The sequence below is a fragment of the Haliotis rufescens genome, unplaced genomic scaffold (assembly GCF_023055435.1).
Source record: "Haliotis rufescens isolate VD_foot unplaced genomic scaffold, xgHalRufe1.0.p SCAF_2, whole genome shotgun sequence".
Taxonomy (NCBI): Eukaryota; Metazoa; Mollusca; class Gastropoda; order Lepetellida; family Haliotidae; genus Haliotis; species Haliotis rufescens.
In genome coordinates, this window is record NW_025963890.1 from 2,670,768 (window position 1) to 2,693,807 (window position 23,040).

The 23,040-nt window shown below is 38.1% G+C and overlaps 1 protein-coding gene across 1 annotated transcript; it reads left to right on the plus strand.

Annotated features, from left to right (window-relative positions):
* Positions 1-5,709: 5,709 nt before the first annotated feature.
* LOC124114140 (MFS-type transporter clz9-like) lies at positions 5,710-7,328 on the plus strand (the record flags this gene model as incomplete). Its single annotated transcript, XM_046474703.2, has 1 exon — positions 5,710-7,328. A coding segment is annotated over exon 1 (1,467 nt), but the record flags the coding sequence as incomplete, so codon positions are not given.
* Positions 7,329-23,040: the final 15,712 nt, after the last annotated feature.

Sequence of the window (23,040 nt, forward strand, 5' to 3'; positions counted from 1 at the left end):
TCCATAATTTCCCTTGCCTTGTTCATAGAGAAGGGTTCTCATGTTATTTCTGTTCATTCTTGTTTCAAACGGAATGTGGTTTTCGATGTACACCTTCTTATAACGATCATTTTTTTTCAGTTCCTTCTTGGCACTCATAACATCTTTCTTGGCATCGATAGTCTCTAGACGATCCGTGAAGATCCGGGGTAGAATAGGTCTTCAGCAACCTATGCTTGCGACTATACTTGTCGTAAAAAGGCAACTAACGGGATCGGGTGGTCAGACTCGCTGACTTGGTTGATGCATGTCATCGTATCCCAATTATGTAGATTGATGCTCATGATGTCAATCAGTGGATTGGTCCAGACTCGATTATTTACAGCCCGCCGTCATATAGCGGTAATATTACTGAATGCGGCGTTAAACAACAACCAAACCAAAAGTCTCAAGACAGGCGACTATAACACCTGGATGCTTGGTCTTCGATTGTTTTCTATCCACCTCTGTTATCTTGATGTCCCTCAGTTTCAGCCCTTCCTTGAGCAGCTCTTTCGCTGATTCTTCTATCTTCTTTGGGTTGTCTTTCTCACCTCCTCTTTCAGGTAAGCTTTGGACAATGACAACTCTTTCATGTTTGTCTTCCACTTTTGATGACTGCACAGCCTCTGAATATGACCTTTGAACCATTTCAATCTTTGCAGGTAAATAGTACATGTACATCAAGATGCCTGTGTATATTTCTGTTTGGATTTCAAGGCATTAAATACAGTCGATATAAATTCAGACAGGCATTTCAATTCTTTTAACTTAGTAGTTGTAATCAGACATTTAAATGAGAGTTGTTAAATGTAGGGACCATACAAGGCATTTCTCAGGTATAAGTGACACTCTTTTATCAACAAATGCTTCACAACGGGCTATATACTCGTAATGGAACTCGCCAGCAACTGTTGGAGAATTACAAAGTGTACATAAACGTTATCTTTAAGGAGATTATTCCATCGGATATTTTCACTCTCAACGGGTAGGTTGTGATTTGTTGTTCGAAATTTTAAGAGCGGATATGCCATAGATTTAAGTAATAGAAGATGGTTTTTCTTTGAGATATTTATAGTAGAATTCTTTCGAACTTGTAGTTATAGATCCTCTCCATGTCTGGAAGAATTGATCTGTCTATTCAATCTACTGTTGAGACAAGACACTTTGTATTGAAGTCACCGGGTATGCTAAATACTTCGCCGAGTTTGCATGAGTTAAGTAAACTTTCTACAGAGTTAAACCAGTTACACTGATACGTGCTAACATTGTTGTCCATGTTAATGAAATCACTAACTAGTTTTGTTGATTTAACCTGGTCAGTGTTCGTTACAGTTTAACTCTCTTGGCTATATGTATATTAAGGTGTGATCTTCCTAGTTCACCGTATACCATGTAAGTAGGTGTTGAAATGTTCCAACCGGCAGCTGTTTTAAAAACATTTAGGTGTACCTTTTCGATCAGATTTATGTTTTCAGTTCCCCATCCTTCGGAGCCATTCAACAAAATAGGTAAATTATAACATCAAATGATTTAAATGTAGTTATATATATAAGTGGAAGGTTAATATCTGGTGTTTTTCTCAGAAGATGATCCATGCCCTTTGTGGCATTCTTTATGAAAGACAAAGTAAATACATATTTTCTATTTCTATGGAATTTTATGCCTAAATAATTATATTATCAACAATTTCCAGCTGACGATTACCGAGGTAAAATTGTATATTGTTCGTTTTCGGCTTTCCGCTGCCAAGGATAATAATTTTAGTTTCAGAAATGTGAACATTAAGCTTCCGCTTTTCGCAGTAACTATACAGCGAGTTTAAAGACTTTTGTAGGGACCTTGAGCTCTTGCTGAGTATAACAATATCGTCCGCGTATAAGTAACACAAATTGTATACATGATGTGAATGTTCATCGGAATGAACCATGGTTCTTTAGCCAGGGTTCGAAATCGTTAAGAAAAAGAGAAAATAAGAGGGGAGATACATTTTCGCCTTGTCGGACACCTGAATGGGTTGGAAAGAAGCTGGAGATGGAGTTACCTATTTGAATACAAAATGTAATATAGTGAGTGAGTGAGTGAGTGAGTAGGGTGTAACGCCGCTTTTAACATTATTCCAGTTATATCACGGCGTGTCAGCTTAATGTGGGAGGAAAGCCGGGAGTGATGCAGGTCTCAGACGTTTACCACTTCGGTGAAACCCACGAGCACGGGTATGGTGCTGACAAACCTAGAAACATAATCGGGGTGAACCGGGATTCGAACTCACAATCATAGGTTTCTGGCGTGTCCAGGGGACGCAACTCTGCACAGCTAATCGCGGCGCCTTAGACGACTGGGCCACCCGTGCCCCCAAATGTAATACAGATATTTTGTACCAGCGTGTGAACCCCCCTAGTGATTCCATACTTCTGTAATCTGGAACATAGCCCAACCCTCCAGGCACTATCAAACGTCTTGTAAAAAAATAATGAAAACTCAGTATAACTTCTGTTAATTATATTTTTAGATATTCATAACCATTTTTATTACAAAAAATTATCGGTTGTTGAAAATCCTTTACGGAAACCGGCTTTGGCAAAGGATAGTATATGATTAATATCGAAGCAGCTGGTTAATCGTAAGTTTAGCATACCAGTAAAGAACATACCAAGGCGACTCAGTATTGTCAGAGGACGGTAATTGTTTGGATCAGATGGGTCTCCTTTTTGCAATTATATTGCCTAAATTATACCAGTGAGCCATGCGCTAGGAGTAATACCTGCGGTAAATACAAGATGCAATAGTTTTGTGCGGAGTGGCCCCAATGTGTCAAAAGGATCAAAAAGGTAACTATTAAATATGAACTATTGTTTCTAGAATGTAATCTCCTCTCGGATTTCATCCAACGAAAAATCTCCAATCAAAATAGTGGTAACATAAGGTGTCGTTTCAATTGAGTCTGTCAGATATGTTTATCTGAGTTTATATATGTAAAGAAGTTACAAAAGCTATCAATATTCGGCATTGTCCCTGCGTCAGTTTTAGTACTCTTCGAACTTAAAGGTTTCCCAAAATTCTTTTGGGGAGGATTTTCTATTCTCCGTAGCCACATGCTACTCCGTAGCCAGTCTTTTTTTGTGCTTATTAGTATGCTCATTTCTTATAATCCTTTGTAGTCTATTGGTGTCTGTTTTAAATTTTCTGAGCTGTTTTCCAGCTTTAGTATAGTGTTTATGTAGGAGTTTGAACTCCCTACCAAACCAAGGCTTGTTTGCTTTCTCATTCCTATCATGTTGCTTTGGGACCATGTCCCAGCACAAGCCATAGTTTCCCGAGCCGCGTTCACAAGCACGTGCGCGGCCCGCCGGCTGACCTATTTATTACCGGAGAGGGTGATCATGACCGGTAAATGCTGACTCAGTTAATGTGGTCATGGCTTTAGTTTGATCTGAATCAATATTTTTACAAAATCAAGACGCTCTGTCTAAGTCATTATACACCGGCCTGTTTCCTAATTGTGCATTACTAAAATTTGCCGATATGTTACTGTGTTTGTTCTGTTCAACACGTACAGTTGTCAAATAGAGAAGAGAACATGTGTACATGAGTTATAAGAGGTGAAAATTCACAAACCTTGAAACTATCAAACATTGATAAACATGATGGACAAGCTTAAACATGGTCAATAACACTTTTGTCTTTACATATTACAGCTCCTGAAAATCTGTCATTGCCTAGTCGGCCATTACATATAAATAAATTAAAATGTTTACATATGTCAAGTCATTTATTTCCATGATTATGACTCTACCTTTATCAAGTGTATGTATGTATGTATGTATGTATGTATGTATGTATGTATGTATGTATGTATGTATGTATGTATGTATGTATGTATATTCAGATCATCTAAGACGGATTCGGGTTTGTAAACCTACATTCTAACTCATCTATCATCTGTTTATCAAAGACAGTGTAGTCACACTTTTTGCTGGTCCTGGCATTAAAGTCTTTCAATAACAAAACATGTAGAATCTATTGACTGTTCCAGTGTGTAAAAGAAAGATATAATCATTACAACATGTAGATCCTTCTGAGGGTAAAAGAACCACACCAGTGAAGACATTGTTGTCACAATAAAATGGAGTGGCGCCTTAGACTACTGGCATCAATCATGCATTTACTGATCCCTGTATTAAATTGTTCACTATCATCATGTGTATCTGTCGATAAACAAGTCTCTGCATATTTAGCAGCTGTGTATCAAGACAGACCTTGTACGAAGATATCTCAATATTGGAAGCTTTGTCTCATTTAACAAAATATGCTTCTTTAACCTTTGCTTTGCATAATCACTAACTTGTATGCTACACATGGAAAGTGATTGGATATGACATAACCAGTGAATAGCACTTCACTTGAACTGGTGTTACACTGCAAATGGGGAGGAATCAGAAAAAATCAATCAGAGACTTCTTTATATTATCTTGCCCATGAAAGTATATGCGCTTATGTATTGGATAGTATTCACGAAATAACAAGTACAAACAAAGTGAGACAGATGTTTGTCACGTGGTTACATTAGACGCTTACATATATCCGAGGTGAGATCACCTAGAATAATTGTATCACCCTGAACACACAACTCATTATGGAAGCCAGAAGGTACGTCAAGAGCCATGCTATATGTACCGTTAAGGGCATTGTAGGACGGAAGGCGACTTGAAATCTTGATGCCTTACAAAAATGTGTCTTTGAGGGAAAATTTGACTGACCAGAGAGTCAGGTCAATGAGAGACAGTCTAATCTTTTCTAATGTCCCTGATCAAGTGAAGACTGATGGTATAAGCACTGATCGTGTTGAAGCATGGAAACAGACGGAAGGCATACTCAGAGATTTTATAAAAACTGAACTAAACTTGACCTCAGTGGGACAGTAATCTTTAAAAGAGTCCACATACTAGGTGCTCGACGATTTACAGGACAAAAGGAAATAGGAAACCTGGATGAATGATTGCCAAATCTATTTACACTGGAAGACACCCGATCGAGGCCTCAACGGGATAATGCTGGTAGTCAGACGCAGTCACGCGACACACTGAACAATAACCCAGCATTTCTGATATTCTGTACACCAATGAAGTAGCTATTTCAAACATCTCGTGACAAGAATTATATAGAGGCTCTGGAGACTTGAGTAAAGTCCCATACTTGAGATATAATGATTTTCCTGTCAATGAGTTCACTTGAACCCATGCTGAGAGTGTCCCCCACACCCGACATGACCTTCATATATCGTCAAGTCACACAAGTTCGATCGACATGTAACTTCGATCGGCCATTTTGAATGATATTTCTCGCGAAATGTAACGAGAAATTACGGTACCTGCAGCTTTGATCTTCTGACAACACCGCTTTCGTTCGCTTGGACCGGAAAATGCTTCGTGTCAAGTTACAAAACTTAAGTAATAGCTCATATACAGCAAACAACTACTTTTTAACCCGAGATCACTAATGTAACTTGATTAGCTCAAATAAAATGTCAATTGTAATAAATGCACACGTTGTAAATCGACGGTACACCTGTCGCCTGCTTGTTTACGTTCATGGTGTAAATGTCACGTGATGAGACAAGTGATGTGCTCGCCAAAATTTAAAACTATGGAAACAAATTAGGGTCATTTCTTATTGAAAATGTTATGCTTTTTGAGAACTTCTGTCTCTGGAGTTTTGGTGATATATAAAATAAACCTTTATTTTTACAGGTTTTGACCAATGGTGAACCAACCAGAAGAGGTCAATATAGGCAATATTTGTCTGCAGCCCTAGACAAGGCATATAATGCTGTTTTAGATGGAATGGCAATTAGGAAAGCTGCCACTACCTTTGCTGTTCCATTTGCTACACTGCATGACAGGATGAGTGGGAAGGTTTCTATTGAATGTAGTACCACTGGTAGAGAACCACTATTGTCCATGGAAGAAGAACAGGGACTTGTTTCACATATTGAAGCCATGGCAAATTTTGGGTATGGCTATACAAGGGCTGAAGTTACTACTATTGCCACAGACCTAGCAATATATGTTGGAAAGAAGTCAAAGGATGAACAACCCCTATCACTTCAGTGGTTCTATGGGTTTATGAAGCGATGGCCTGATCTGTCAGTGAAGAAGCCACGATCCCTTGAGATACAGAGAGCAAAAGCTACCTCAGAGGAGACGATCACTCATTATTTTAATGAGCTTGGGCACATCATGGATAAGTACAACCTGAAGACATGCCCTCATCGCATTTATAATGTTGAAGAAAAGGGACTTATGGAGCCTCATACCCCACCATCAGTTGTTACATCGAGTCAGAGTACTCCAGCTGCAGTCACAACATCAAGATCAAGTACTACAACGGTTATAGGTTGCGGCAATGCGTCTGGTAGTTCTATACCACCGTATTTTGTATTCAAGGGCAAGAGGATGCGGGAAGAACTCCTTTCAGGAAGTACCCCTGGAGCAGCAGGCACTGTAAGCGACTCTGGCTGGTCAAACACGGAGATTTTTCAGCACTATCTGACAGAGCATTTCCTGAAGCATGCTGTCGCCGCGTCTGCAGATAGTCCACTTCTTATTGTGTATGATGGTCATAGATCCCACGTATCTATTCCACTCATCGAATGGGCACGTCAACATCACATTATTTTGCTTGTACTGCCTGCACACACGTCCCATGTTTTACAGCCAATGGATGTTGGTTGCTTTGGACCTTTTGCTAAAATTTACAACAACCTCCGTCATACGTATATGCGGGAAAATGCCACAAGTTCAGTTGATAAACATTCTGTTTGTGAACTTGGCTGTAGAGCTTATAACCTGTCGCTGACACCAACAAATCTGCAATCCTCTTTCAGGAAATGTGGAGTCTATCCATTTGACAAGTCTTCCACCGCCAATATCAACTTTGCGCCATCAACAGTTTTTAAGTCGACTGAACCTTTGCTGCATCCTGATACTGGTGTTATTGATTCATGTGTGCCAGTTGGAGACAAGGTTGTCACTTCACCTACTGAGGGCAATGATGTAGCAGGATTCTTTAAAGACAAGACGACTGTACTTTTCAAGAAAGCTGTGCCTACTAAAAAGAGAAACGTTCTGAGCGCTGTTGTCGGGGGCAAGGCCATCACCGAAGACGTCATTCTGAATAAAATTATTTCTCACCAGACTGTGAAATCGGCACCCAAAAAAAGAAAGCAAGCACCTAAACCAAGTAAATCTTTAAAAAAAAAAAATACTGTCACATACAGTTACATCTGTGTGTTTAAAGTTGATTTTGACCGCCCGGGCCAAGTCGGACCCAACACAAGCCAAACACTTCTGATAGAGACTATGTTGAGAATGTAGAGGGAAAAGGGCTTCACTTTCGAGCCCCTTGTTGTCTATAAATACTGCAATCTGTGACATTATAAAGTGGTGTATAGGTAGATATAATACTAATCTATAGATGTGAATCCATTTGATGATACATCTGTGAGGTTTAAGTTGATTTTAACAGCCCGGACCAGATCAGACCGAACATTTCTGACTTGGATTTTTTAAATAAAATACAGTAAAAATGCTTCACTTGAACGGCGCAGATTTCTTTAAATGCGATACACCTGGACATTATAAATTGGTGTATAGGTAGATATAACACTAATCTATAGATTTAATCACATTTGAAGTTACATCTGTGTGTTTCAAGTTGATTTTGACCGCCCGGGCCAAGTCGGACCCAACACAAGCCAAACACTTCTGATAGAGACTATGTTGAGAATGTAGAGGGAAAAGGGCTTCACTTTCGAGCCCCTTGTTGTCTATAAATACTGCAATCTGTGACATTATAAAGTGGTGTATAGGTAGATTTAATAGAAATCTATAGATGTGAATCCATTTGATGATACATCTGTGAGGTTTAAGTTGATTTTAACAGCCCGGGCCAGGTCGGACCGAACATTTCTGACTTGGATTTTTTAAAGAAAATACAGTAAAAATGCTTCACTTTAAGGGCGCAGATTTCTTTAAATGCGATACACCTGGACATTATAAATTGGTGTATAGGTAGATATAACACTAATCTATAGATTTAATCACATTTGAAGTAACATCTGTGTGTTTCAAGTTGATTTTGACCGCCCGGGCCAAGTCGGACCCAACACAAGCCAAACACTTCTGATAGAGACTATGTTGAGAATGTAGAGGGAAAAGGGCTTCACTTTAAGCCCCATGTTTTCTATAAATACTGCGATCTGTGACATTATAAATTGGTGTATAGGTAGATATAACACTAATCTATAGATTTAATCACATTTGAAGATACATCTGTGTGTTTAAAGTTGATTTTGACCGCCCGGGCCAAGTCGGACCCAACACAAGCCAAACACTTCTGATAGAGACTATGTTGAGAATGTAGAGGGAAAAGGGCTTCACTTTCGAGCCCCTTGTTGTCTATAAATACTGCAATCTGTGACATTATAAAGTGGTGTATAGGTAGATATAATACTAATCTATAGATGTGAATCCATTTGATGATACATCTGTGAGGTTTAAGTTGATTTTAACAGCCCGGGCCAGGTCGGACCGAACATTTCTGACTTGGATTTTTTAAAGAAAATACAGTAAAAATGCTTCACTTTAAGGGCGCAGATTTCTTTAAATGCGATACACCTGGACATTATAAATTGGTGTATAGGTAGATATAACACTAATCTATAGATTTAATCACATTTGAAGTTACATCTGTGTGTTTCAAGTTGATTTTGACCGCCCGGGCCAAGTCGGACCCAACACAAGCCAAACACTTCTGATAGAGACTATGTTGAGAATGTAGAGGGAAAAGGGCTTCACTTTAAGCCCCATGTTTTCTATAAATACTGCGATCTGTGACATTATAAATTGGTGTATAGGTAGATATAACACTAATCTATAGATTTAATCACATTTGAAGATACATCTGTGTGTTTAAAGTTGATTTTGACCGCCCGGGCCAAGTCGGACCCAACACAAGCCAAACACTTCTGATAGAGACTATGTTGAGAATGTAGAGGGAAAAGGGCTTCACTTTCGAGCCCCTTGTTGTCTATAAATACTGCAATCTGTGACATTATAAAGTGGTGTATAGGTAGATTTAATAGAAATCTATAGATGTGAATCCATTTGATGATACATCTGTGAGGTTTAAGTTGATTTTAACAGCCCGGGCCAGGTCGGACCGAACATTTCTGACTTGGATTTTTTAAAGAAAATACAGTAAAAATGCTTCACTTTAAGGGCGCAGATTTCTTTAAATGCGATACACCTGGACATTATAAATTGGTGTATAGGTAGATATAACACTAATCTATAGATTTAATCACATTTGAAGTTACATCTGTGTGTTTCAAGTTGATTTTGACCGCCCGGGCCAAGTCGGACCCAACACAAGCCAAACACTTCTGATAGAGACTATGTTGAGAATGTAGAGGGAAAAGGGCTTCACTTTAAGCCCCATGTTTTCTATAAATACTGCGATCTGTGACATTATAAATTGGTGTATAGGTAGATATAACACTAATCTATAGATTTAATCACATTTGAAGATACATCTGTGTGTTTAAAGTTGATTTTGACCGCCCGGGCCAAGTCGGACCCAACACAAGCCAAACACTTCTGATAGAGACTATGTTGAGAATGTAGAGGGAAAAGGGCTTCACTTTCGAGCCCCTTGTTGTTTATAAATACTCCAATCTGTGACATTATAAAGTGGTGTATAGGTAGATTTAATAGAAATCTATAGATGTGAATCCATTTGATGATACATCTGTGAGGTTTAAGTTGATTTTAACAGCCCGGGCCAGGTCGGACCGAACATTTCTGACTTGGATTTTTTAAAGAAAATACAGTAAAAATGCTTCACTTTAAGGGCGCAGATTTCTTTAAATGCGATACACCTGGACATTATAAATTGGTGTATAGGTAGATATAACACTAATCTATAGATTTAATCACATTTGAAGTTACATCTGTGTGTTTAAAGTTGATTTTGACCGCCCGGGCCAAGTCGGACCCAACACAAGCCAAACACTTCTGATAGAGACTATGTTGAGAATGTAGAGGGAAAAGGGCTTCACTTTAAGCCCCATGTTTTCTATAAATACTGCGATCTGTGACATTATAAATTGGTGTATAGGTAGATATAACACTAATCTATAGATTTAATCACATTTGAAGATACATCTGTGTGTTTAAAGTTGATTTTGACCGCCCGGGCCAAGTCGGACCCAACACAAGCCAAACACTTCTGATAGAGACTATGTTGAGAATGTAGAGGGAAAAGGGCTTCACTTTCGAGCCCCTTGTTGTCTATAAATACTGCAATCTGTGACATTATAAAGTGGTGTATAGGTAGATTTAATAGAAATCTATAGATGTGAATCCATTTGATGATACATCTGTGAGGTTTAAGTTGATTTTAACAGCCCGGGCCAGGTCGGACCGAACATTTCTGACTTGGATTTTTTAAAGAAAATACAGTAAAAATGCTTCACTTTAAGGGCGCAGATTTCTTTAAATGCGATACACCTGGACATTATAAATTGGTGTATAGGTAGATATAACACTAATCTATAGATTTAATCACATTTGAAGTTACATCTGTGTGTTTCAAGTTGATTTTGACCGCCCGGGCCAAGTCGGACCCAACACAAGCCAAACACTTCTGATAGAGACTATGTTGAGAATGTAGAGGGAAAAGGGCTTCACTTTAAGCCCCATGTTTTCTATAAATACTGCGATCTGTGACATTATAAATTGGTGTATAGGTAGATATAACACTAATCTATAGATTTAATCACATTTGAAGATACATCTGTGTGTTTAAAGTTGATTTTGACCGCCCGGGCCAAGTCGGACCCAACACAAGCCAAACACTTCTGATAGAGACTATGTTGAGAATGTAGAGGGAAAAGGGCTTCACTTTCGAGCCCCTTGTTGTTTATAAATACTCCAATCTGTGACATTATAAAGTGGTGTATAGGTAGATTTAATAGAAATCTATAGATGTGAATCCATTTGATGATACATCTGTGAGGTTTAAGTTGATTTTAACAGCCCGGGCCAGGTCGGACCGAACATTTCTGACTTGGATTTTTTAAAGAAAATACAGTAAAAATGCTTCACTTTAAGGGCGCAGATTTCTTTAAATGCGATACACCTGGACATTATAAATTGGTGTATAGGTAGATATAACACTAATCTATAGATTTAATCACATTTGAAGATACATCTGTGTGTTTAAATGTGATTTTGACCGCCCGGGCCAAGTCGGACCCAACACAAGCCAAACACTTCTGATAGAGACTATGTTGAGAATGTAGAGGGAAAAGGGCTTCACTTTAAGCCCCATGTTTTCTATAAATACTGCGATCTGTGACATTATAAATTGGTGTATAGGTAGATATAACACTAATCTATAGATTTAATCACATTTGAAGATACATCTGTGTGTTTAAAGTTGATTTTGACCGCCCGGGCCAAGTCGGACCCAACACAAGCCAAACACTTCTGATAGAGACTATGTTGAGAATGTAGAGGGAAAAGGGCTTCACTTTCGAGCCCCTTGTTGTCTATAAATACTGCAATCTGTGACATTATAAAGTGGTGTATAGGTAGATATAATACTAATCTATATATGTGAATCCCTTTGATGATACATCTGTGAGGTTTAAGTTGATTTTAACAGCCCGGGCCAGGTCGGACCGAACATTTCTGACTTGGATTTTTTAAAGAAAATACAGTAAAAATGCTTCACTTTAAGGGCGCAGATTTCTTTAAATGCGATACACCTGGACATTATAAATTGGTGTATAGGTAGATATATCACTAATCTATAGATTTAATCACATTTGAAGTTACATCTGTGTGTTTCAAGTTGATTTTGACCGCCCGGGCCAAGTCGGACCCAACACAAGCCAAACACTTCTGATAGAGACTATGTTGAGAATGTAGAGGGAAAAGGGCTTCACTTTCGAGCCCCTTGTTGTCTATAAATACTGCGATCTGTGACATTATAAAGTGGTGTATAGGTAGATTTAATAGAAATCTATAGATGTGAATCCATTTGATGATACATCTGTGAGGTTTAAGTTGATTTTAACAGCCCGGGCCAGGTCGGACCGAACATTTCTGACTTGGATTTTTTAAAGAAAATACAGTAAAAATGCTTCACTTTAAGGGCGCAGATTTCTTTAAATGCGATACACCTGGACATTATAAATTGGTGTATAGGTAGATATAACACTAATCTATAGATTTAATCACATTTGAAGTTACATCTGTGTGTTTAAAGTTGATTTTGACCGCCCGGGCCAAGTCGGACCCAACACAAGCCAAACACTTCTGATAGAGACTATGTTGAGAATGTAGAGGGAAAAGGGCTTCACTTTAAGCCCCATGTTTTCTATAAATACTGCGATCTGTGACATTATAAATTGGTGTATAGGTAGATATAACACTAATCTATAGATTTAATCACATTTGAAGATACATCTGTGTGTTTAAAGTTGATTTTGACCGCCCGGGCCAAGTCGGACCCAACACAAGCCAAACACTTCTGATAGAGACTATGTTGAGAATGTAGAGGGAAAAGGGCTTCACTTTCGAGCCCCTTGTTGTCTATAAATACTGCAATCTGTGACATTATAAAGTGGTGTATAGGTAGATATAATACTAATCTATAGATGTGAATCCATTTGATGATACATCTGTGAGGTTTAAGTTGATTTTAACAGCCCGGGCCAGGTCGGACCGAACATTTCTGACTTGGATTTTTTAAAGAAAATACAGTAAAAATGCTTCACTTTAAGGGCGCAGATTTCTTTAAATGCGATACACCTGGACATTATAAATTGGTGTATAGGTAGATATAACACTAATCTATAGATTTAATCACATTTGAAGTTACATCTGTGTGTTTCAAGTTGATTTTGACCGCCCGGGCCAAGTCGGACCCAACACAAGCCAAACACTTCTGATAGAGACTATGTTGAGAATGTAGAGGGAAAAGGGCTTCACTTTAAGCCCCATGTTTTCTATAAATACTGCGATCTGTGACATTATAAATTGGTGTATAGGTAGATATAACACTAATCTATAGATTTAATCACATTTGAAGATACATCTGTGTGTTTAAAGTTGATTTTGACCGCCCGGGCCAAGTCGGACCCAACACAAGCCAAACACTTCTGATAGAGACTATGTTGAGAATGTAGAGGGAAAAGGGCTTCACTTTCGAGCCCCTTGTTGTCTATAAATACTGCAATCTGTGACATTATAAAGTGGTGTATAGGTAGATATAATACTAATCTATAGATGTGAATCCCTTTGATGATACATCTGTGAGGTTTAAGTTGATTTTAACAGCCCGGGCCAGGTCGGACCGAACATTTCTGACTTGGATTTTTTAAAGAAAATACAGTAAAAATGCTTCACTTTAAGGGCGCAGATTTCTTTAAATGCGATACACCTGGACATTATAAATTGGTGTATAGGTAGATATAACACTAATCTATAGATTTAATCACATTTGAAGATACATCTGTGTGTTTAAATGTGATTTTGACCGCCCGGGCCAAGTCCGACCCAACACAAGACAAACACTTCTGATAGAGACTATGTTGAGAATGTAGAGGGAAAAGGGCTTCACTTTAAGCCCCATGTTTTCTATAAATACTGCGATCTGTGACATTATAAATTGGTGTATAGGTAGATATAACACTAATCTATAGATTTAATCACATTTGAAGATACATCTGTGTGTTTAAAGTTGATTTTGACCGCCCGGGCCAAGTCGGACCCAACACAAGCCAAACACTTCTGATAGAGACTATGTTGAGAATGTAGAGGGAAAAGGGCTTCACTTTCGAGCCCCTTGTTGTCTATAAATACTGCAATCTGTGACATTATAAAGTGGTGTATAGGTAGATATAATACTAATCTATAGATGTGAATCCATTTGATGATACATCTGTGAGGTTTAAGTTGATTTTAACAGCCCGGGCCAGGTCGGACCGAACATTTCTGACTTGGATTTTTTAAAGAAAATACAGTAAAAATGCTTCACTTTAAGGGCGCAGATTTCTTTAAATGCGATACACCTGGACGTTATAAATTGGTGTATAGGTAGATATAACACTAATCTATAGATTTAATCACATTTGAAGTTACATCTGTGTGTTTCAAGTTGATTTTGACCGCCCGGGCCAAGTCGGACCCAACACAAGCCAAACACTTCTGATAGAGACTATGTTGAGAATGTAGAGGGAAAAGGGCTTCACTTTCGAGCCCCTTGTTGTCTATAAATACTGCAATCTGTGACATTATAAAGTGGTGTATAGGTAGATATAATACTAATCTATAGATGTGAATCCCTTTGATGATACATCTGTGAGGTTTAAGTTGATTTTAACAGCCCGGGCCAGGTCGGACCGAACATTTCTGACTTGGATTTTTTAAAGAAAATACAGTAAAAATGCTTCACTTTAAGGGCGCAGATTTCTTTAAATGCGATACACCTGGACATTATAAATTGGTGTATAGGTAGATATAACACTAATCTATAGATTTAATCACATTTGAAGATACATCTGTGTGTTTAAATGTGATTTTGACCGCCCGGGCCAAGTCGGACCCAACACAAGACAAACACTTCTGATAGAGACTATGTTGAGAATGTAGAGGGAAAAGGGCTTCACTTTAAGCCCCATGTTTTCTATAAATACTGCGATCTGTGACATTATAAATTGGTGTATAGGTAGATATAACACTAATCTATAGATTTAATCACATTTGAAGATACATCTGTGTGTTTAAAGTTGATTTTGACCGCCCGGGCCAAGTCGGACCCAACACAAGCCAAACACTTCTGATAGAGACTATGTTGAGAATGTAGAGGGAAAAGGGCTTCACTTTCGAGCCCCTTGTTGTCTATAAATACTGCAATCTGTGACATTATAAAGTGGTGTATAGGTAGATATAATACTAATCTATAGATGTGAATCCATTTGATGATACATCTGTGAGGTTTAAGTTGATTTTAACAGCCCGGGCCAGGTCGGACCGAACATTTCTGACTTGGATTTTTTAAAGAAAATACAGTAAAAATGCTTCACTTTAAGGGCGCAGATTTCTTTAAATGCGATACACCTGGACATTATAAATTGGTGTATAGGTAGATATAACACTAATCTATAGATTTAATCACATTTGAAGTTACATCTGTGTGTTTCAAGTTGACTTTGACCGCCCGGGCCAAGTCGGACCCAACACAAGCCAAACACTTCTGATAGAGACTATGTTGAGAATGTAGAGGGAAAAGGGCTTCACTTTCGAGCCCCTTGTTGTCTATAAATACTGCAATCTGTGACATTATAAAGTGGTGTATAGGTAGATATAATAGTAATCTATAGATGTGAATCCATTTGATGATACATCTGTGAGGTTTAAGTTGATTTTAACAGCCCGTGCCAGGTCGGACCGAACATTTCTGACTTGGATTTTTTAAAGAAAATACAGTAAAAATGCTTCACTTTAAGGGCGCAGATTTCTTTAAATGCGATACACCTGGACATTATAAATTGGTGTATAGGTAGATATAACACTAATCTATAGATTTAATCACATTTGAAGTTACATCTGTGTGTTTAAAGTTGATTTTGACCGCCCGGGCCAAGTCGGACCCAACACAAGCCAAACACTTCTGATAGAGACTATGTTGAGAATGTAGAGGGAAAAGGGCTTCACTTTCGAGCCCCTTGTTGTCTATAAATACTGCAATCTGTGACATTATAAAGTGATGTATAGGTAGATATAATACTAATCTATAGATGTGAATCCCTTTGATGATACATCTGTGAGGTTTAAGTTGATTTTAACAGCCCGGGCCAGGTCGGACCGAACATTTCTGACTTGGATTTTTTAAATAAAATACAGTAAAAATGCTTCACTTTAAGGGCGCAGATTTCTTTAAATGCGATACACCTGGACATTATAAATTGGTGTATAGGTAGATATAACACTAATCTATAGATGTGAATCCATTTGATGATACATCTGTGAGGTTTAAGTTGATTTTGACAGCCCGGGCCAGGTCGGACCGAACATTTCTGACTTGGATTTTTTAAAGAAAATACAGTAAAAATGCTTCACTTTAACGGCGCAGATGTCTTTAAATGCGATACACCTGGACATTATAAATTGGTGTATAGGTAGATATAACACTAATCTATAGATTTAATCACATTTGAAGTTACATCTGTGTGTTTAAAGTTGATTTTGACCGCCCGGGCCAAGTCGGACCCAACACAAGCCAAACACTTCTGATAGAGACTATGTTGAGAATGTAGAGGGAAAAGGGCTTCACTTTGAGTTCTGTGTTTTCTTTAACTACTGAAATATGAGACAATAAAGTGGTAAATAATTAGATAAAATACTAGTCTTTAGATATAAATAATGTTAGGAACTTTAGAAGTGCTTGGACAGTTATTAACACGTGTCGTGTCAGTCTTTTGACATTCGCGAATATCCATTTCCAGAAAACATCCTGTGTTGGTTTAACACGAATGAGTAAAGGTTAATTACCTAAACACGTTAATTAATGAAAGAAGAGTAGTCAAAACACTGTCGTTTCCTGCCCAGGACATCACACCCCTACACGCTAAGGTCGGTGAGAAGCATTCTAATCAAAGAATACACTGTCAAGACGCTGACTTTTCTACGAGACTCACGGTATGTAGTCATAATCATCAGTTAATTACATTGTTGAAGGTGCATTTTTATTCAAACTCAATTAAATGAGCAAAACTATACGTTTGTGGACATTTGAGATCTGCCTAGATATGCGCGTTTCGTTTTATTATTCTGCAATTCATTTTTAGTATTACCCGCTGGCCCGGCCCGGCCCGACTTTTCTTGGCCCGACTTTTAGGCCAAGACGGTCCAAAGTGTTATTGGCTAATTACTTCATTATCGGCGATCATACCTACATATAATTGATGCAACATACACACATGACATTAATGAACAATCACCAAACAATAAAGTGCACCATAATTAAGTAATCACGGAGTAAATCACTTGAAAACCAGAAAGTGGAGCTGTGTGTAAGCGTCGCTGATCTAGGTACCATGTAAAAGAGCAATCGTTAAACGAAATAAGATTTGAAACGTATCAAATACTTCTAGCTATCGTGATACAAATTTCCATCTGTCGGCATAGCGTTGCTATTATATGAACGTACTATATCTAAGTAAATACCACTTTATAATGTCACTGTTCATCGTATTTAAAGCAGACACGTTGGTTAAAGTAGACCTCTTCTCCCTATACTCTCAAAAGTCACACAAGTGTTCGGTCCGACTTGGCCCGGGCTGTCAAAATCAACTTTAAACTCACATATGTATCTTCAAATGGATTCACATCTAAAAACTAGTATAATATCTACCAAAACACCACTTTATAGTGTCTCAGATCGCAGTATTTATAGAAAACAAGGGGCTCGAAGTGAAGCCCATTTCCCTCTACATTCTCGACATAGTCTCTATTAGAAGTGTTTGGCTTGTGTTGGGTCCGACATGGCCCGGGCGGTCAAAATCTACTTTAAACACACAGATGTATCTTCAAATGTGTTTACATCTATAGACTAGTGTTATATCTACCCATATACCACTTTATAATGTCACAGTATATCGCATTCAATGAAAACTGGGCCGTTAAAGTCAAGCACTTTTACTGTATTTTCTTTAGAAAATCCCTGTTAGAAGTGTTCGGTCCGACTTGGCCCGGGCTGTCAAAATCAACTTAAACCTCACAGATGTATCATCAAATGGATTCACATTTATAGATTAGTATTATATCTACCTAAATACCACTTTATAGTGTCTCAGATCGCTGTACTTAAAGAAAACAAGGTGCTCAAAGTGAAGCCCTTTTCCCTTTACATTCTCTACATGGTCTCTTTCAGAAATGTTTGGCTTGTGTTGGGCCCGACTTGGCCTGGGCTTTCAAAATCAACAGATGTATCATCAAATGTATTTACATGTATACAAAGTGAAGCACTTTTTCGCATACTCTGAACATCGACTCTCAAAGTAGTGGTTGTTTCGCCTTAGCCAAAATTCACCATAACCTTGTAACGTTGTATTTGTCATTTTAACTGTAACCTTTTGATCGAAATCCTATTCTTTTGTAAAAGAAAATAACTTACATGTTTAGAGGCCTCCCAATCTTAAATCCTTGGTAGAAAACGAATGACAAAGTAGACACAATTGTATGGATAACTGTATCCAAAAAAATTGTGTCTGCCTTGTCATCCGTCAACCTCTAAGTAATGCCTCTCAAACAAAGAGAAAACGAATGCGTTGATGTACAAATGTTTCAACTGTTAGATGAATAGTAGACGTCGCACATCGTTCGATCATTGTAGTGGTCAGTTTACTGACCATGTGTATTGACATTTGTCATCAGCAGGTTGTCAGTTACTGACCAGACCACACCACACCACGTGTGTTTGTGTCTACGTAAACATACTAATTGTGTTTTAAGATCACAGACCCCCTCGTATGAAATTAGTCCTTTTTAATTGAAAGAAACGCGGGAAAGGATTTTTCCAACTAATTAGATACTGACAGGTTGCGTAGACGGGGACGAAACATACAAGTTGTTGGCTTCTAATTGTGTCACTATTAGTACGATGTATTTACTACAGGCCATTCCACTTCTAATTGTGTCACTATTAGTACGATGTATTTACTACAGGCCATTCCACTTCTAATTGTGTCACTATTAGTACGATGTATTTACTACAGGCCATTCCACTTCTAATTGTGTCACTATTAGTACGATGTATTTACTACAGGCCATTCCACTTCTAATTGTGTCACTATTAGTACGATGTATTTACTACAGGCCATTCCACTTCCCGTTATTAGTATTTCTATATTTATAATCCCAAAATAAGTGAGTAAATGCTTTTGACTTCCCCATTCACGAGATTAATATAAGCTTCTATACATTGTTTGATCTCATTGTAGTGTAAGTTTTGCAGCTATGTTGCTGAATAAATTGTAACTTAAACTGTTTATTCCAACAACAGATAAAGTGTGTTGAAGTTTTGGCATGTTTATATGGTGTCGTAAGCTATGATCTTTAGTCAAACGTGTTTTAAATTTGTATCAAATGTAAAAAAACCCACTATTTCAAGACTCACATATATGTTCCTTATTTATGTTGATTCAGAAAACGCAGCATTCATATTCTATTTATTGTAATGTGAATTTTAAACATGTGTTTTTAACTTTCTCAATTATGTTTTGCCATTTTACGCAATATTTGTTCAAACATCAGGTGTAGACACTTGTCTGTCGGAAACACAACCTTGCGGTTTCTTTGCCGAGCGCAAATTATAATCTCAGAAGATAACTAAACTGTAATTATGAATATACCGATGCGGGTTGAGAGTGCATTTACAAAACTGATTCACATGTACTCATAGAAAAAATGCATAATATTTCGAATTGAGAATTATTCATAACGTACTACTGGTTAACACATGTGAACACATCTCAATGTTGAACATTAGACCAATCGTGAACTGTTACTCAAATAGTATATGTACTTACATCTGAGGTACCACTTAGGTTCCAGGTTTTCGTACCTTAACATATGCACATGTACATCTTTTTTTGCAAGATAAACACCTTCCTGCACCAAAACTTGAGTTGATAACATTAATGTTTGGTTTCACAGTTCAAGCATCGTCTTACATTACGCTAATTTGATTATTCGATTACACTGAATTATACTGGAGAAACGTTTTTGCTTAACTTGTGTCTTGCGTCTCATCGATCCTTACTTACTTACTTACTTTGGAGATTTAACGTGCGCTTTCCGACTGATGCGTATTTCGCACACGGGCCCGGCCAGGCCATTTAATGTGTTTCCGAAAGGGGCGAAAGTGGTCTGTGCAACCCAAGAGGGGGCTTTAGGGGTTGCTTATATAGAATTTGGGAATTTTGAGATTTGGAATAGATGCCGATGGGGTTGGGGAGGAGAACTAAGGGAGCTGGGTATGGTGGATGTTTGTTTGTTTATGTCATTTTGATTTGGTAGGTAATTGTGTTTTTAGATGCGTTTTATTAGTTCCGTTTTTATTAAGAATACGCCTAAGGCCTTGAAGTTTTCGAGTTTATTTTGTGGGTTTAGTATTGCTTCTAGAGTGAGAGCCTTGCTTAGATTGAGGGTTGTTTGTAATGCGGTTCGATGTGTTAGGTAGTGTGTGCAGTGGATGAGTGCGTGTTCTGGGGTTTCTGGTTGTTTGCAGTATGGGCAGTTACCTGTAGTGTTTTTTTAATTTTTTTTAAAGTGGTTATTTAGGTTGGTGTGTCCTGTTTGGAGTTTAGTGATTACTCTGTCGATTTTTTTTGATGGATGGAGAATTTTTGGTTTGGTTAGTGGTTTGCTGAGCACTTTTTTGATTTGGCTATTTGAGTTTAGATATAGGTTATGCCATTTTTTGTGATTTTTTGCTTGTTTACACTTTTAATTTCTGATTTTGAGATGGGTAAGTTTTTAGCTTATTTCTGGGATTTTGAGGGATAGTTTAGCTGCTTTATCGGCGTTTTCATTACCGTATATTCCTACGTGGGCGGGTATCCACAAGAAGGTTATTTGTTTGCCTGCCTTAGTTAGGTCGTTGGAGCTTTTAAGTATTTGATTTATTAATTTAGGTCGGTTTTTGGTATTTTTGTTTTGGAGGGCTTGCAGGTTCTACTACACCAAATCAGTACCAGTTTGGAGAGTGCGGTTTTCGTAGGGAGCCTTCAGTGCAGATCGAGAGATATCTGCAGGCTGTGATTGGAGGATATTCTGTAAGATTTTTATGTCTTTCAAATGTACATCCATCCAGTTATTAAAACTGACCATGTTTTTCTATATTTAGTACTGTCTTTTTCAACATGATGACTTATGCTGAATGTGACCACAGCTATTTTCAAGTAGGTGACATTTGGTGCGAAACTGGGGGTGGTGTGTTTAGCTTCCGGTACTCGGAAAAGGAGCTGGCTAAGCTAGTCATTTTTATTTTTTTTATTGCTGCTCTAAGGCCAAACTGTGCACACACGTACAGGTAATAGCTGTTGAATGCTTAGTTATTTAAAAAAAATCATAACGTTACTATAGAAGTCTATGGGAAAACATTTGGTTGTGTGTAACCTGTAGTCCACTTAGGGAGTCGGTAAGTATAAGGATTTTTTTGTGGTTTTTGGACTCATCGATCCTTCTCATAGCGTCCGTATATGCACGTCAAGTGTGGAATTAATCCAAATTACATCTGTACTCAGCTTGCTTAATTGCCCTTTGTGTAATTGCAATCAAGTAGGTGTTGCGTAATCAATCAACCATTTGCCCTTAATTAGCTGTCCTGAGCTTTTAGTGGTAGTTAATAGTATACCGTTTCATTGATAACTTATGCATTTGGTGAGGCTAATTAACAAAACCCATTTATTTTCTTTTGAACTTCCGTTAACATGTTTGTCCTAAAATGCTTCCAGAATACTTTTGTAAGCTATGATAGTGTCGTGTCCCTCACAAATACGAAAACAAGTTATCACCATATTGATATGAAAAATACTATTCCATAAAACATATTATCACTGGCCACTGACAAACATTAGCAGTATTAGAATAAGAAAAAATAATTAAACACAGTATGACGTGATGATGTGTAAGCATACAGAAAACTAAGAGAGCCCAACTTACTTCAGTTTCTGTACTGTACTTGGGCTTACCTCCTTTTGCATCCTGCGTATCATTCTACCTGTCGGATCGACTTGACCCGGGTGTTATATAGGTAGATATAACACTAGTCTATAGATGTAAACGCATTTGAAGATAGATCTGTGTGTTTAAAGTAGTGAGTGAGTGAGTGAGTTAGGTTTAACGCCGCTTTTAACAGTTTTCCAGTCAGCTTAATGTGGGAGGAAAGCCCGAAGTGATGCAGGTCTTAGACGTTTACCACTTCGGGGAAACCCACGATCACGGGTATGGTGCTGACAAACCAAGAAAAATAATAGGGGCGAGCCGGGATTCGAACCCACAATCATAGATTTCTGGCGTGCCCAAGGGACGCAACTCTGCACAGCGAATCGCGGCGCCATAGACGACTGGGCCACCCATGCCCCGTGTTTAAAGTAGATTTTGACCGCCCGGGCCAAGTCGGACCCAACACAAGCCAAACACTTCTTCTAGAGACTATGTTGAGAATGTAGAGGGAAAAGGGCTTCACTTTGAGCCCCTTGTTTTCTTTAAATACGATGTACCGTGCCATTATAAAGTGGTATATAGGTACATTTGGTAGTAATCTATAGATGTAAACACATTTGAAGATAGATTTGTGTGTTTATAGAAGATTTTGAAAGCCCGGACCAAGTCGGACCTAACACAAGCCAAACACTTCTGATGGAGACTATGTCTAGGATGTAGAGGGAAAGGGGCTTCACTTTGAGCACCTTGTTTTCTTTAAAGACGATGTACTGAGACATTATAAAGTGGTATGTAGGTAGATGTAACACTGATCTATAGATGTAAACACATTTGATCATACATCTATGTGTTTAAAGTTGATTTTGACAGCCTGGGCCAAGTCGGACCCAACACAAGCCACACTTTTTATAGAGACTATGTTGAGAATGTAGAGGGAAAAGAGCTTCACTTTGAGCACCTTCTTTTCTTTAAATGCAGCGAACTCAGACACTATAAAGTGGTATATAGGTAGATATAATGCTAGTCTATAGATTTAAAGACATTTGATGATACATTTGTGTGTTTAAAGTGCATTTGGACAGCCCGGGCCAAGTCGAACCCAACACAAGCCAAACACTTCTGATAGAGACTATGTTGAGAATGTAGAGTGAAAAAGGCTTCACTTTCGAGCCCCTTGTTGTCTATAAATACTGCAATCTGTGACATTATAAAGTGGTGT